The sequence below is a fragment of the Polypterus senegalus genome, chromosome 2 (genome assembly GCF_016835505.1).
Source record: "Polypterus senegalus isolate Bchr_013 chromosome 2, ASM1683550v1, whole genome shotgun sequence".
Classification (NCBI taxonomy): domain Eukaryota; kingdom Metazoa; phylum Chordata; class Cladistia; order Polypteriformes; family Polypteridae; genus Polypterus; species Polypterus senegalus.
This window is the reverse complement of record NC_053155.1, coordinates 188,769,482-188,784,192: the sequence shown is the minus strand read 5'-3', so window position 1 is coordinate 188,784,192 and position 14,711 is coordinate 188,769,482. Positions and strand designations below refer to the sequence as shown.

At 38.7% G+C, this 14,711-nt stretch overlaps 1 protein-coding gene across 1 annotated transcript in view; it reads right to left on the bottom strand.

Annotated features, from left to right (window-relative positions):
• Positions 1–14,711, bottom strand: part of vegfd (vascular endothelial growth factor D) — a 73,334-nt gene that overhangs the window by 23,418 nt on the left and 35,205 nt on the right. Inside the window, exon 2 of the mRNA XM_039745055.1 lies at positions 5,494–5,716. Coding sequence (XP_039600989.1) covers positions 5,494–5,716 — 223 coding nt within the window. The remainder of the gene's footprint in view (positions 1–5,493; positions 5,717–14,711) is intronic.

Sequence of the window (14,711 nt, the reverse complement as noted above, 5' to 3'; positions counted from 1 at the left end):
AATACTGCAAAATATTAACACCAGAAAAGCCTATAAAAGTCAAATTATCAACGCACATATACTGTAGGAGCAGATTGACTGTAATAGCTGGTAAAGGTGGCAGTAAAATCAAGAATCATACAGGTAGCAAAAAATAGAAAAACGGTGCAATTGATCTGAAATTCAAAAAAGGGAAAGGTAGGATATTAGGCTCAGTTAGAATGTTAACAGATGGACAAGATCTAGAGGAAAAATAAGTTCATGAAGGAGAAGCCACAAGGACATCTTAGCACTCATTAAAACTGTTTTGGGGCTCAGCACTGATTTAATAATTTCTGAAGTTCCAAATGAAAATGGCAATGTCCATATTCAGATATTCTAAATAGTTATTAAAACTCAACAACGTGTTCTTGTATTAACTATTTATAGACCCCCAAAATAAAACTTTAATTTTCTATAGATATTTTCGATTATTCCTCTCTTGTAAAATATAATAAAGTAACTTTACTGGGTGATTTTAATCTTCATGTAAATGACAGGTCTGATTCTAATACAATGAAATTTATAGGTCTTATTACTTGCCTAAACTTTATCTAACATGTAATGGGTGCTACTCATAACCGAGGAAACACACTGGAGTTGACTTTCTCAAAGGGGAATGACATAGATATCTCATTGATTTTAAGGGCTCCAGTTCCAGATTATTTTTGTGTCTTTTTTTACATAACTTTCTGTATTCCAAGTAAATGTCCTGAGTGCAGGTGGCATATGACAAACCAAGAGATTTTTCATTGTTCCTGGGTATAGAGTTTAAAAAATGATCAACATGCATGTTCAACTGCTAGGAAAGTCTACTTTTCTAATTTGATTAATATTAATAGAAATGGTCCATGGTTTTTATTTGATATACACAGAATATGTCTTCTTATAGCTCTTGATTCACTGGTGATGGATTTCAGTGACAAATAAAATCAGTGGTCTATATTTTTCTCAGAATGATGGCTATGAACTCTCTAATACTTTCATGATTATAAGTACTGGGGTAAGGCCTACTTGTAATTATTCAGGATTTGAAATAGGTTCCCTTAAGGATTTGTCCTGCTTGATAACTGTTTCTAAATCTACAGCTTGTATATTATTTCTTAAACCATCGAATCATTTTAAGGAATTGTCTCCTGTTTTTATTAGTCCTACTCTTAATATTATCAATAAGTCGCTTTTCATCGGCTTGGTTCCCTCAGCTTTTAAAACTGCCATTGTTAAACCAGTGCTTAAAAAACTTAACTTGGATCCACAGATTTTGAACAATTATAAACCAGTTTCCAGTGTTTCTTTTTTGTTTGAAATTACTTGAGAGGGCTGTTGCTAATCAACTTATTGCCTACTTGTCTGAAAATAATCTTTTTGGCAAATTTCAATCCAGCTTTTGGTTATGTCATTCCACAGAAATTGCTTTGACCAGAGTAATCAATGGTCTATCGATCACTGCTGATTCTGATTTGATGTCAGTCTTACTGTTTCTTGATTTGAATACAGACCACAGCATACTTCTTAACCGGTTGGAGAAACATATTGGCATTCGGAGGACGGTACTCTCTTGGTTTCATTCTTATTTATCAAGTAGAACTCAACGTAAAGGTTACAATAAAACTATCTTTGAATTTTCTGAGGTAAACTTTGGTGTACCCCAGGGATCAGTTCTTGGCCGTATGCTTTTTTCTATTTGTTTGCTTTCTCTTGGTGATATCATTTGGAACGCTGTAAATATGGTGTTAATTTTCATTGTTACACTGATGATACACATCTATATATACCTGCAAATGCAAATAACCTCTACTAACTTCTAAATTTAGAGGCATGTCTGTCAGATATTAAAAAAATGGATAGTATAACCACAAGGGGCCACCACTGAGGTCCAAACCACAGACACAGCAATACTTTTTTATTTGCCCCAAATCCCTTCTTTACAAGAATACCCACCAAATAAATCAATTCACAAATCTCTCCTTCTTCCTCCAAGAGTGTTGCCCGCTGCCTCCCGACTCTAACTCAACTCCAGTGAGGCAATGAGCTCTCTTTTGTAGCCAACCTGGGAACTGCTTCTGGTTTCCTGTTCAAGTTCTCCCACACTTCTGGGTCGTTATGGAAACCAGGGCAGCACCCTCTGGCAGTCCCCAAAGATCCCAACAGGGCTGTGTCTCCAAACTCCAATTCTCATGCCACCCTGCAGGTGTCTTAAATTGGTCCAGCCTTGAGAAACACTGCCACCTGTTGTTTGGACGAACTGATCCCAGTGAGCCTATTCACCCAGTCCTTCCATTATGGCCTCCTTGCCGAGTATGAATCACTCCATTATGCTGGCCAGGATGCCTGTCCTTCCTTTCAGACAATGCAAAGGGTTTGAACTTTCTGCTGTTAAACGCTACTGTGATGGAATGCTGAGGCCCTTACCCGACCAGGATGTTCCGGCACAGAAAGACCACAGGAGAGGGCTTATTTTGGATACTGTCTCCCCGGGACTTCCTTGGCTTAGAGAGGGGACACGGTTTTGGAGCATGGAAGTTCAACCCTGCTGATGCCCATGGCCACTGCAGGGGGTGCCTGGATGTTTACTAGGCCCTATTTGGCAGCATTTCTGCTACACCAGGAATTGTTGCTGGAAAAAGGTCACAAGACACCTGGAGTCCTTCCATGTATCCTATAAAAGGGGCCAGTCACCACTTCTCAATGGCCAGAGTCAGGAGGAAGAAGGACAAAGCCTGTAATGAGGACTGGAGGTGAAGGGACTGCGCTCCACTTGATGTTGTGGACATTGTGCTCTTGAGGGGAGCGGAGAAAGGGCTTCCCCAGCTGTAAAATAAACATGTGCTGTGTGGTGAAACTTGTGCCCTGCCTGTGTGTGTCTGGTTAGAGTGGCTGTGCATGTCCTGGACTTCAAACTACTAAAACAGAACTATTGGTTTTTAGACCAGCCAGATATGGACACTTTTGTGAAAACGTGAGTGTTAATATTGATGGCCGTAGTATTTCTGGAAGCTCAACAAACAGAAATCTTGGAGTGTTTTTTTAATATTTGTCTAACATTTCTGTCTCATATTAAGGTTATTATCAAGACAGCATTTTTTCACATTATATATTACAATATATGTTATTATATGTTACTAGCCATGTGCGCCCAACTACGTTGCACGTGTTAAAGTTGTCTGTGAAGGGCTCTCTGTTTAAATGCAGCTGCCAGTCGTGAACTGGGCCCTTTGTCACACAGCATTATGATTTTTTATAAGGGAAACAAAATTACAAAAGAAAACCCTTGGATATTGATTTGATAGGAATGGCCTACTTGGAATCACTGTCCGAATAGTAATTATGTGGTGGTGTGGGAGCATTTCTGCTTCTGTCCGTTCACAGTCCATCTTGTTTTCACGACGCTATCATTTCCTCTCACGATGTCTTCTCAACCTTTCTCCAATCTCGCAGGTTGCTTTGTGGCAATCCAAAGAGTAAGGCAATATACACGGAGCAATGGTTATAAAAGGGGGACACATAGGTATCCAGGCTCTTTAAAGCATAAATAGGGATCACTTCACTGATATGTGAGCAAGCCACGGTACAACTGTGAGACGCGCAGCACTCGACGGCTACAACGTAACAATAATAATTTCCGAAACATGCTGTTATGTTGTCATTCATTTTACCCACTGTCTTTCTTTCAATCATATGTTACGTAGGCACGTACCTTTTATCTTCGGCAATCTCATTCTCTAACCAGGCCTCAGGAGCTAACCAGCATAACACTGTCCACCACTCCTTTCGTTATTCCGGCACATTGTTGACATCCGTGAGTAACAACAACGTACTAAACTGGAAGGTGGTCTACGCGTGCATGGAATTCGTGGACAAACAAAGATCAAGATCTAAATTAAGATCTCTTTAGTTAATTTAAAGCAAAATAATTGGTTAGTTTGAATGTCTGTGTTTTGAGGTATGACTGGAGTACTACAGTCTTCAGTAGTATAAGCCTGGAGGAGATTCTTAATGCAATACCTATGTTTTAGCTGTCTCTCTACTGCCATCTAGTGCTTCTTCTTCTAATTCATTCGCGGACAAACAAAGATCAAGATCCAAATGAAGATTACATATAGAAATGTTATACTGAAAAAATCTGATATATCTTTCTGTGGCATAGGAATATTAATTAAAACATGCATTTGTTGACTTGATTATTATAATGCCTTATTCATTGGCCTTCCTAGTTGTGCTACTAAAAGTCTTCAGCTTGTTCAGAATGCTGCAGCTAGAATCTTGACAAAACAAAAGAAAATGAGTATATGATATCCATTTTAGCTTCTCTTCATTGGTTACCAGTACAAGTTAGAGATGATTATAAAGTTCTTCTTTTAATGTATAAGGCCTTGCTTTGACTTGCTCCACCTTATTTAGCTGAACTAATTACACCATATACTCAAGTACGTCTTCTTTGCTCTCTTAATGCTGGTCTATTGGTCCTTCCCAGATTTAAGAAAATAATCAATTGATCACAAAACATTTGTCTATCACATGCATTACATTTGGTGTGGTCTTCCATTATGTGTTAGAGAAGAACATTTAGTTGGTATTTTTAAATTAAAAAATAACTTTTACTCCTTTCATTATAATCTGCCTTAAAACTGAGTTAGGTTTATCATGTTTGAAATATTTTCCTAAATACACATTTTATTTTTATTGCTTGTTTTTTATTCATTAACATGATATGTTTAATATTGTTTTAGCTAAATCAATATTGTTGTTTTTGTATCATTTAAAATTGTGTTCCTTTTATCTGTTGTATATTTTGTCCCATGTTTTCTTCTTATTTGTATTGAGTATTTGGACCATGCTACATGGTGATTATGCACTTTATATAAAGATGATTGATTGATTGATTGATTGGTTGATTGATTGCTTGATTGATTGATTGATTGATAAAAAGAAAACTGCAGCCAAAAAATTGTACTGTATAGCAGCCTGCAGGCAGCTCTTCAAATGCACTGGAGAGGAAGCTGTCAGTTAAACTAGGCAGGGTAGAGAGCAAGGCTAGGTGAACCAAGAGACTTGAATGGAAGCAGCCCATTTGGCACGGTATAAGTTTTGACAAGCCTTGAGAGGGTTTGTAAACGGGGCAGTGACTTTGAGAGAATAGGGATAAATAGCATCTCCACATAGGAGTTAGCCAATTTTCACTATCTTGTTGACACTGAAGAGTGTGATGATGATTGCTAATACTGTATGTCATCCCTGTTTGTTGTTTTGTGAAATGACACCTATTGTCTATAACAACCACAATGTAAAGCAGGACTTTTGAGATTAATCATTTCTTAATAAATATTCCCAATTTCAAAGAGATAAGCAACAACTTTAAGTAAATATCCACAAAAAATACATTTCCATATGTGGTTGTAATGTTAATAGAATATTTTTCAGAAACTCATTTTAAAATTACCTAGTAACTTGGGGTCAACATTTCTGTATTCATACCTTTCAGGATTTCCAGATCGTAGGCAGCAGCTGCATATCGTGTAGATCTGTGAGAAGAAGAGGACGAGGAAGTGGAAGGTGGTGTGTCTTGGCTGTCTACCAGAGCTTTGAGTTTCAATCTGCACTTCCACAATTTCCAGTCTTCATAATGAATGGTTTGTAGTAGCTCCTCTAGATTTGCAGCTGATCTTATCTTGTGTTCTAAAGTGTCCCTGACTTTTTTCTGCAAGCAGAACAAACATAAATTGCAGTTACTAACTCGGGGATGAATTTAAATCCCAGAATAACTGTTGGTAAAAATTCAGGTTTTAAGGTTAAGGAGTGTGTGGTTATAGTAAGGAATTTGACATAATTATTGCAGCTAATAGTAGTTTCAACTTTGTGAAATAAAAGGACGTCTATTAGGTTTTCTGTCTAAAAAACAATAAATATATACAGTACACATATATTTAGGGATAATAACACACTCAAACGCTTTCGATCCAAATCAGGGTTGCAGAGGCCCAAAGCCTCTCCTGGCAATCTTTAGGGTAAAAAGACATTGCAGGTCTGACTCATACACAATCACACTTAGATGAGGCAATTTTAGGTTTGTGAAATTAAATACCATAACGTCTTTAGACTTTGGGAGAAAAACATGGTTTTGTTTTAGTTCAATTTCTTATGTCTGTTTGGAGTAGGACCCTTTTGTTAACAGATGAAGCATTGATCTCCACCATTAGTGGACTGAATGGTTAGTGAAGTGATGACAGTCCACAAGGCTCACCTCCCTCATTAGATGAAGACATTGCATTTATATAGCACTTTTTAAGACACTCAAGGGGCTTTACACAGATTGGGATGGGGGGTGTGCATTACAACTGCTTCCAATGTGCAGCATCACCTAGTTGATACGACAGCAGCCATTTTGCGCCAGTACTCTTACCACATATTAATCATTAGGTGGTGAAGGGGTGAGAGAGATTAGTAACCAATAAGGGTCAGGGGATGATTATGTGGTTGGAATAACCAGGCTGTGATGGGCAATTTAGACAGGACATCTGGAAACACCCTACTCTTTAAAAAAGATGCCCAGGGATCTTTCATGACCACAGAGAGTCAGGACTTCAGTTTTATGTTTTATGCAAAGGAACATGCCAATTTTTACAGCACAGTGTCCCTGTCACTGCACTGGCAATGGGATCCACACGCTGACCACACTAAATACCCCCTCATGTCCTCACTAATACCTCTTCCAGAGGGTGGCTCACCTGCACCTAGTGGAGAGAAGTGTATCTGTCACAAGCCAACAGCCTGCAAGGACAAACAAACACACACAGATACTTGATTTTGTTAAATTTAGTTATAACTACTGCATAAGATCCAACAAATAAAGCACAAAAGAAATGTTATATACAAGGGTTTCAATGAGTTTGTACCTGAATGATTAATATCTTAAATATTCAAATTAACTGGAAAAAATGTTGAATGAAATCATTCTGTAATGTCACTTACTTAATCCAATTTAGGGTTCTGGCAATACCAGGTACAAAGTCAACAACAAACCTTGGATGTGGCATTTGTCAGTCTCAAGCAAAAACACACTTCTACCCACACTCACTCATAGATAGAAAATCCAGAGTGATCTATAAACAAGTGGAAAAGTGTGTTAACGCCATAAAGACTTTGAAGATGTGAAGCAATAGCAGGGTCGGCACATAACATAATGATGCCTGGGCAGCTTTCTGCCACTCTTCCCACTCCAAATTCATGTATGTACTAGGTATGAGTCAATACACTTAACTTACATACAACACGTATTGCGATACATGGTTCATAATAACAAGCTTCCATGATACTGCACACCTTGAGAACAATGGGAAAAATAATTATTGGAAAAACTTAAAAAAAATTAAAGGTTAGCTTAAAATCAGTAAAACACACAAAATAGACATTAAAAACAGATATATATTGTCAAGCACGTGTGCTTAAGAGACACCTTCGGGGTTCTGTTACATTGAGTAATTCCACCCCTTGGACAGAAGGGACACTAACTGCTCTTATTTGTTCCCACAGTCTAGGGGCACCCAACACAGTAGATGCCTAACCTCACCTTGCCCCTTCTGGGGGAGCTCCCATATATTCCAGCAACATTAAAGAAGAAGTGGCTATCACTTGAGGACCATGCCAGGAGATGAAACTCCTTAATACTGTGTGAGCATTTTGACTTTAGAACGGCGATAGCTGAACATTTATGTTTTGCACTTTTTCTTTTCATTTAAGTTCTAAAATAAATGGGTAAGCCGTCGGGGGTAACCAAACACTGAGTCTATATCTGCATTCTCTTTCCACAATATACAGTGCATCCGGAAAGTATTCACAGCGCATCACTTTTTCCACATTTTGTTATGTTACAGCCTTATTCCAAAATGGATTCAATTCATTTTTTTCCTCAGAATTCTACATACACCCCATAATGACAACATGAAAAAGTTTACTTGAGGTTTTTGCAAATTTATTAAAAATAAAAAAACTGAGAAATCACATGTACATAAGTATTCACAGCCTTTGCTCAATACTTTGTTGATGCACCTTTGGCAGCAATTACAGCCTCAAGTCTTTTTGAATATGATGCCACAAGCTTGGCACACCTATCCTTGGCCAGTTTCTCCCATTCCTCTTTGCAGCACCTCTCAAGCTCCATCAGGTTGGGTGGGAAGCGTCGGTGCACAGCCATTTTAAGATCTCTCCAGAGATGTTCAGTTGGATTCAAGTCTGGGCTCTGGCTGGGCCACTCAAGGACATTCACAGAGTTGTCCTGAAGCCACTCCTTTGATATCTTGGCTGTGTGCTTAGGGTCATTGTCCTGCTGAAAGATGAACCGTCGCCCCAGTCTGAGGTCAAGAGCGCTCTGGAGCAGGTTTTCATCCAGGATGTCTCAGTACATTGCTGCAGTCATCTTTCCCTTTATCCTAAAAAGTCTCCCAGTTATTTTCACTGAAAAACATCCCCACAGCATGATGCTGTCACCATCATGCTTCACTGTAGGGATGGTATTAGCCTGGTGATGAGCGGTACCTGGTTTCCTCCAAATGTGACGCCTGACATTCACACCAAAGAGTTCAATCTTTGTCTCATCAGACCAGAGAACTTTGTTTCTCATGGTCTGAGAGTCCTTCAGGTGCCTTTTGGCAAACTCCAAGTGGGCTGCCATGTGCCTTTTACTAAGGAGTGGCTTCCCTCTGGCAACTCTACCATACAGGCCTGATTGGTGGATTGCTGCAGAGATGGTTGTCCTTCTGGAAGGTTCTCCTCTCTCCACAGAGGACCTCTGGAGCTCTGACAGAGTGACCATTGGGTTTTTGGTCACCTCCCTGACTAAGGCCCTTCTCCCCCGATCGCTCAGTTTAGATGGCTAGCCAGCTTTAGGAAGAGTTCTGGGGCCTCATGTATAAACGGTGCGTACGCACAGAAATGTTGCGTAAGAACTTTTTCATGTTCAAATCGCGATGTATAAAACCTAAACTTGGCGTAAATCCACGCACTTTTCCACGGTACCTCATACCTTGTCGTACGCAAGTTCTCCGCTCGGTTTTGCAGACTGGCGGCACCCAGCGTCAAAGCAGTGCTACTGTTCCTGTGTGGTTACACCTTATTTTCCTGACACGGCTTTATAAATACACCGAAACTAACCGCATATTGTTTATTAGTGTAATGCATCTGATTGTAATTAACTTGTAACAATATAATGGTAGAGGGAACAGCCATAGTATTCCAAATACCATAACTGCTTTAGCGTTGTTACTCTAACTTCTTCTTCTTCTTCTTTCAGCTCCTCTTGTTAGGAGTTGGCACAACGGATCATCTTTTTCAATATTTCTCTCACTGCACCACTCAGAGTATTTATATCACTGTATCTGAGTGTGAATCACAGCAGCAGCTGATCGGAAAGGGAATTATCGGTATACAGCTTCAAGGACACGCTGTCTCAGCCACTGCAAAATGTTTTAAAGCCTTTCCTGTACGGACCTCGCGGTTCAGAAACAGAAACGATATCATTTATAAGGTGAAATTCAGCAAAATATGTTTATTAAATTATACAGATAAAACTTTAACTTCATTTAAATAATCTATATTCTTCACTGGGAGTGTTGTTAAGGATAGAATAATTAAACATGTACTACGAAGACATTTCAATGTTCTTTAAACGTTTTGAAGAATCGGCGCTAAGCTTACAGATGGCTTAACGTCTATTACAGAGCTGATTGTATGGCGATCGGTTACTTGGGGAAAGAAAAGCACTGACTGCAGTGATGGCTACGCCAATATATATTGAATATAAAACAGAAAGACAAAATAACAACACAGCTAAAAACACAGCGACAAATTTCGCAAAAGTTAAATGCTTGTGTCATGAGCACGAGGCAGCTATGCAGCCATCCACTGTGCATAAGCTACCTTACTGACGGGCGGGCGAAGGAGCCACCGATTCTTCCTCTGCCCAGTGCCACCACAAGCCTAGAGCCGCCCCTGATTGTACTGCTGCAATAAATTATTTCATCAAGTGAAACACATGTTTAATAACGTGCTTTAACTCCTATCATCATGAAAATGATATCACGTATACATCTCAGTATTTTAGTTATTCAGAGAACTGTAATATTACGAATGTAATTGATTCTGTGTCCAGTTGGAGGAAGAGAGCCGGTTTAAAAAGCAAGTAGTGATTCACACACATAGAGCACATAGAAGATCAAATACAAAACAAAGCATTTAACGTGCTACTTTAATTACGATGTGATTTGAGAAACTGGTTAATTAAACGATTTTAAGATGAAGTTTATGATGTTCTACTTTAATGACAAAATAAACTACGTGATTAAAGTGGAAATGTCGAGATTGAAGTTGACATTTCGTGCTTTTTCCTCACTGTGTGCCTTTTTCTCTGTACCCTAATAAGCTTTCATATGACACTCAGACAGTGGGCTTACAACTCGGCTTTTCACGCGACTTTGATATGTGACTTCTTTTTATTTCCGGCACTGTGCGATTTGTGAATGTGAGCTTTCAAGTTTCTCCAACACGCTATGTCACTCGATCAACTTCCTTTTGTTGATTATACCACGGTTTATTTGAACAAATAGTATGTTTTTCCTTTGCCTCCACTTGGTATTCGCTGAAATTCTTATATTTTCCCCGTGCTTTTCCCATTGTCTTTTCACAGAAGGCTGCGCTTAAGGGCGATTTATATTGATTTGCATATTCAAATAGGCGTAATTCTGTGAGGATTTGGGGCGTTACATAAAGCGCGTGCACGAGCGTTAGTTTTCACGCTGGTCGGGATTTATGTAGCGGAAGAACGTGGAAGTTGGAGTACGCACAGATTCCTGCATCTGGATTTTTCTGTGCGTAAGCACATTTCAGCTTTTGTGCTTACGCCATGTTATAGTGCAAGTTCTACGCACGGCGTTATACATGAGGCCCCTGGTGGTTTCGAACTTCTTCCACTTACAGATGATGGAGGCCACTGTGCTCATTGGGACTTTCAAAGCAGCAAAAATTTTTCTGTAACCTTCCCCAGATTTGTGCCTCGAGACCATCCTGTCTCGGAGGTCTACAGACAATTCCTTTGGCTTAATGCTTGGTTTGTGCTCCAACATGAACTGTCAACTGTGGGACCTTATATAGACAGGTGTGTGCCTTTCCAAATCATGTCCAATCAACTGAATTTACCACAGGTGGATTCCAATTAAGCTACAGAAACATCTCAAGGATGATCAAAGAAAACAGGATGCACCTGAGCTCAATTTTGAGCTTCATGGCAAAGGCTGTGAATACTTATGTACATGTGCTTTCTCAATTTTTTTATTTTTAATAAATTTGCAAAAACCTCAAGTAAACTTTTTTCACGTTGTCATTATGGGGTGTTGTGTGTAGAATTCTGAGGAAAAAATGAATTGAATCCATTTTGGAATAAGGCTGTAACATAACAAAATGTGAAAAAAGCGATGCGCTGTGAATACTTTCTGGATGCACTGTATATACATATATGAATATACAGTATATATTTGATCAAAATATATACTTTTATTGAGTTTTGCAATGGTTAAATCAAATTCAAAATTAAACTTGACTGTCCTGCCTATTTTTCACACATAAATATCATGGCAGCTTTAAAAACTCCTGCAAGTGAAAAGGCACCAGCCCTTTCTAACTAAATATGTGTGGTGCAAACTTAACAGCCATTTAATAGACATTGTGCCTGTGACTGACATCTTAATAAGCTTATATAAATTTGAAAAAAATTGCAAAATGCTCTTCAATTCTGTGGTCTATGATATCAGTTACTGACATGTATGGCACAAGTGTTGTTTTGATGCTTGGATGCTAACACTGTGGCAAAACAGTGAAAACTGTAGTTTTGAGACATTTTAAACTTTTAGAATTAAAATACTGTATTTCTTACATTTTTTAAGGCAGTATATTAAGTAGGCACTTGATATGTACAGTATTTAACTATTATGGTTCATACTTATCTTTCTTTTTTGTGTTATTATTTCATAATGGAATAAAAAAGTCTTGTATGAAAAAGTCACTATGACCAAAGTACTGCATGATGCAATCATCTTATCACCTTACCACACATGCTTGCCCACTACTTTTTTATAAATAAATAAATAATAGGAAAAATAATTTACCAAACGAGAACTTACAAAAATTAACACAAAAAACATTCACAAAATATATTGCCATGTACAGTATGTGCACCACAGGATCAGCTTCCCGGCTCACCTAAGGTATGTGGTACCAAAATGGGACAAGAGGGGGCACTATTGCTAACATTTCCTCAAAGCACAGAGAAACCTCCCCATGGGACCAGTAAAGCCAGAGAAGCCCTGTACCTTCTGCTCTGGCCAATAGAAAAAGGAGACTTCACCAGAAGGTGGTGTCTCATTTGGGGCTGAGAGCCTGACTGTCAGTAGCAACTCCAGACTAGACATAACCCAGAAACGTTAGAGGGCAATAAAATTCTACTGCTTGCCTTGTTTGTTAACACCTTTGTGAGCCTGTTAAGTTCATTTTGCTTTTGTTTCAAATTGTTAGACACCCCAACTGCTCAATCTAATTCCTCACTTGACCTCGTAAAACATATATACAGTATATTGACAAAATACAGTAGGTTCTGTGATTGAATTCTATGCTTATTCCCTCCTTTGTTTCAACTTTTGAACATAAGTAGGTAATAGTTTTTCCTAGAGATGGGTTAAATAATCTTTTCATAGAGCGCGTCATCATGAGGCACTTTAAAAAGTACAAAAAAATAATAATTTTGAAGCAATATGATCAAGTTTAGCACAAGTATTCATTACATGTCCTTAAGATTCATCCTACACTATGGTTCATTAGAGACAGTTAACATACTTTTTAAAAACTTCCTTAACCATCACTTAATAGTCACTCATACTTTTTAAAGTGATAAAGTATTCTCACACTCAGAAGTTGCATTTAAGCTGTCCAGTGTAAGTAATTACTTACAAGTATGCTCTGCAGTGAAGCATTGCTGTGAGCAGCAGTAATTAAATACCACTACTTAGGAGAAAAAAATTTAAAAGCAAGTTAAGGGCAAGTAGAGGGAAAAGTCATAGTGACCCAAGATAATATGCTGATTCAATACAGATATACGCCTAATGGGTTTATTAAAGTTTTTGTGTGTCCTTTTCCAACTTTTGTTTGTAACACTAGTCGCGCTCATGTTAAAGGCCAATAAACAAGGAACCATTTAGCATGATTTGGCCTCATGTTGCAATTTATTTGGCTTTCAGTCACTAACTCACTTTACAGAATACAGTCCTTTTGTAAAGTGCAGCTCATTCTAATGAATTTCAGAAAGGGCAATCTGCCCACTGAAAAAAAATATAATTAACAACAGGGTAGAGCAGGTCAGGCAACTGAGCTCCTGTTTGGTATGGTCAAGAATTATGGATTTACTTCTCATAAAATGCAGCATAGCCCCAAAAATCAAAAAATGTTACTATTTTAAAGGTAAACATTTGGAGGCTGAATTCTGCACAGCTTCAACATTTTACCCTATCTGCATGCAAATATTAAGTGGGTAATTCTTAATATCCTAATAATATCTTTCTTTTAAATAATATGTTTTGTTTTTAACATTTTCCTATTGGAACTGATTCAACTGTGCTCTAAAGCCTTCACTGATCACATCTAAAAATATAGGAAAATACAGCTTTCACAAATAGTGTGCTGACTCGATTAAAAATGTGACACATAAGGAATTTGTTATATACTAACACTCCACAATAATAGGGGACATTGCCAACAGTACAGTGACATGCTGGTAAGCCTGCAGGGAAAGCTGAGGCATGGTGGGTATGACAACCAAGTGATACAGTAGATAGGGAGTACTACAATACAGTTGCATAGTGGGTAGTGTTTTCAAGAACCCATGGAATAATCAGTATCTTTGTTGGCACACAGTGGCATAGTGGGTAGACTTGACCACAACTCAGTGGAATACAAGTAAAATTGTCAGAAACACAGAAGCACAGGCTTAGCGCTTCCAGTGCCACATGACCTAATGGGAAGCACCACTAATGATATTATAGTCATGAGCCGTAGCATGAAGTTATGGGAAAGAGTAGTGGAAGGTTAAGAAGTGAGGTGATGATTAGTAAGCATCAGTATGGTTTTATGCCAAGAAAGAGATGTTTGCTCTGAGGATGTTGATGGAGAAGTTTAGAGAAGGCCAGAAGGAGTTGTATTGCGTCTTTGTGGACCTGGACAGGAGTCCCCATAGACTATGATGTTTCCTGATGACATTGTGATCTGTAGCAAGAGCAGGGAGCAGGTTGAGGAGACACTGGAGAGGTGAAGATATGCTCTACAGAAGAAAGGAATGAAAGTCATAGGATCAAAACAGAATACATGTGTGTAAATGAGAGGGAGGTTAGTGGAATGGTGAGGATGCAGGGAGTAGAGTTGGCGAAGGTGGATGACTTTAAATACTTGGGGTCAACAGTACAGAGTAACAGAAATTGTGGAAGAGAGGTGAAAAAGAGCGTGCAGGCAGGGTGGAATGGGTGGAGAAGAGTGTCAGGAGTAATTTGTGACAGACGGTTATCAGCAAGAGTGAAAGGGAAGATCTACAGGACGGTAGTGAGACCAGCTATGTTATATGTGTTGGATACGGTGGCACTGACCAGCAGGAGACAGAACTGGAG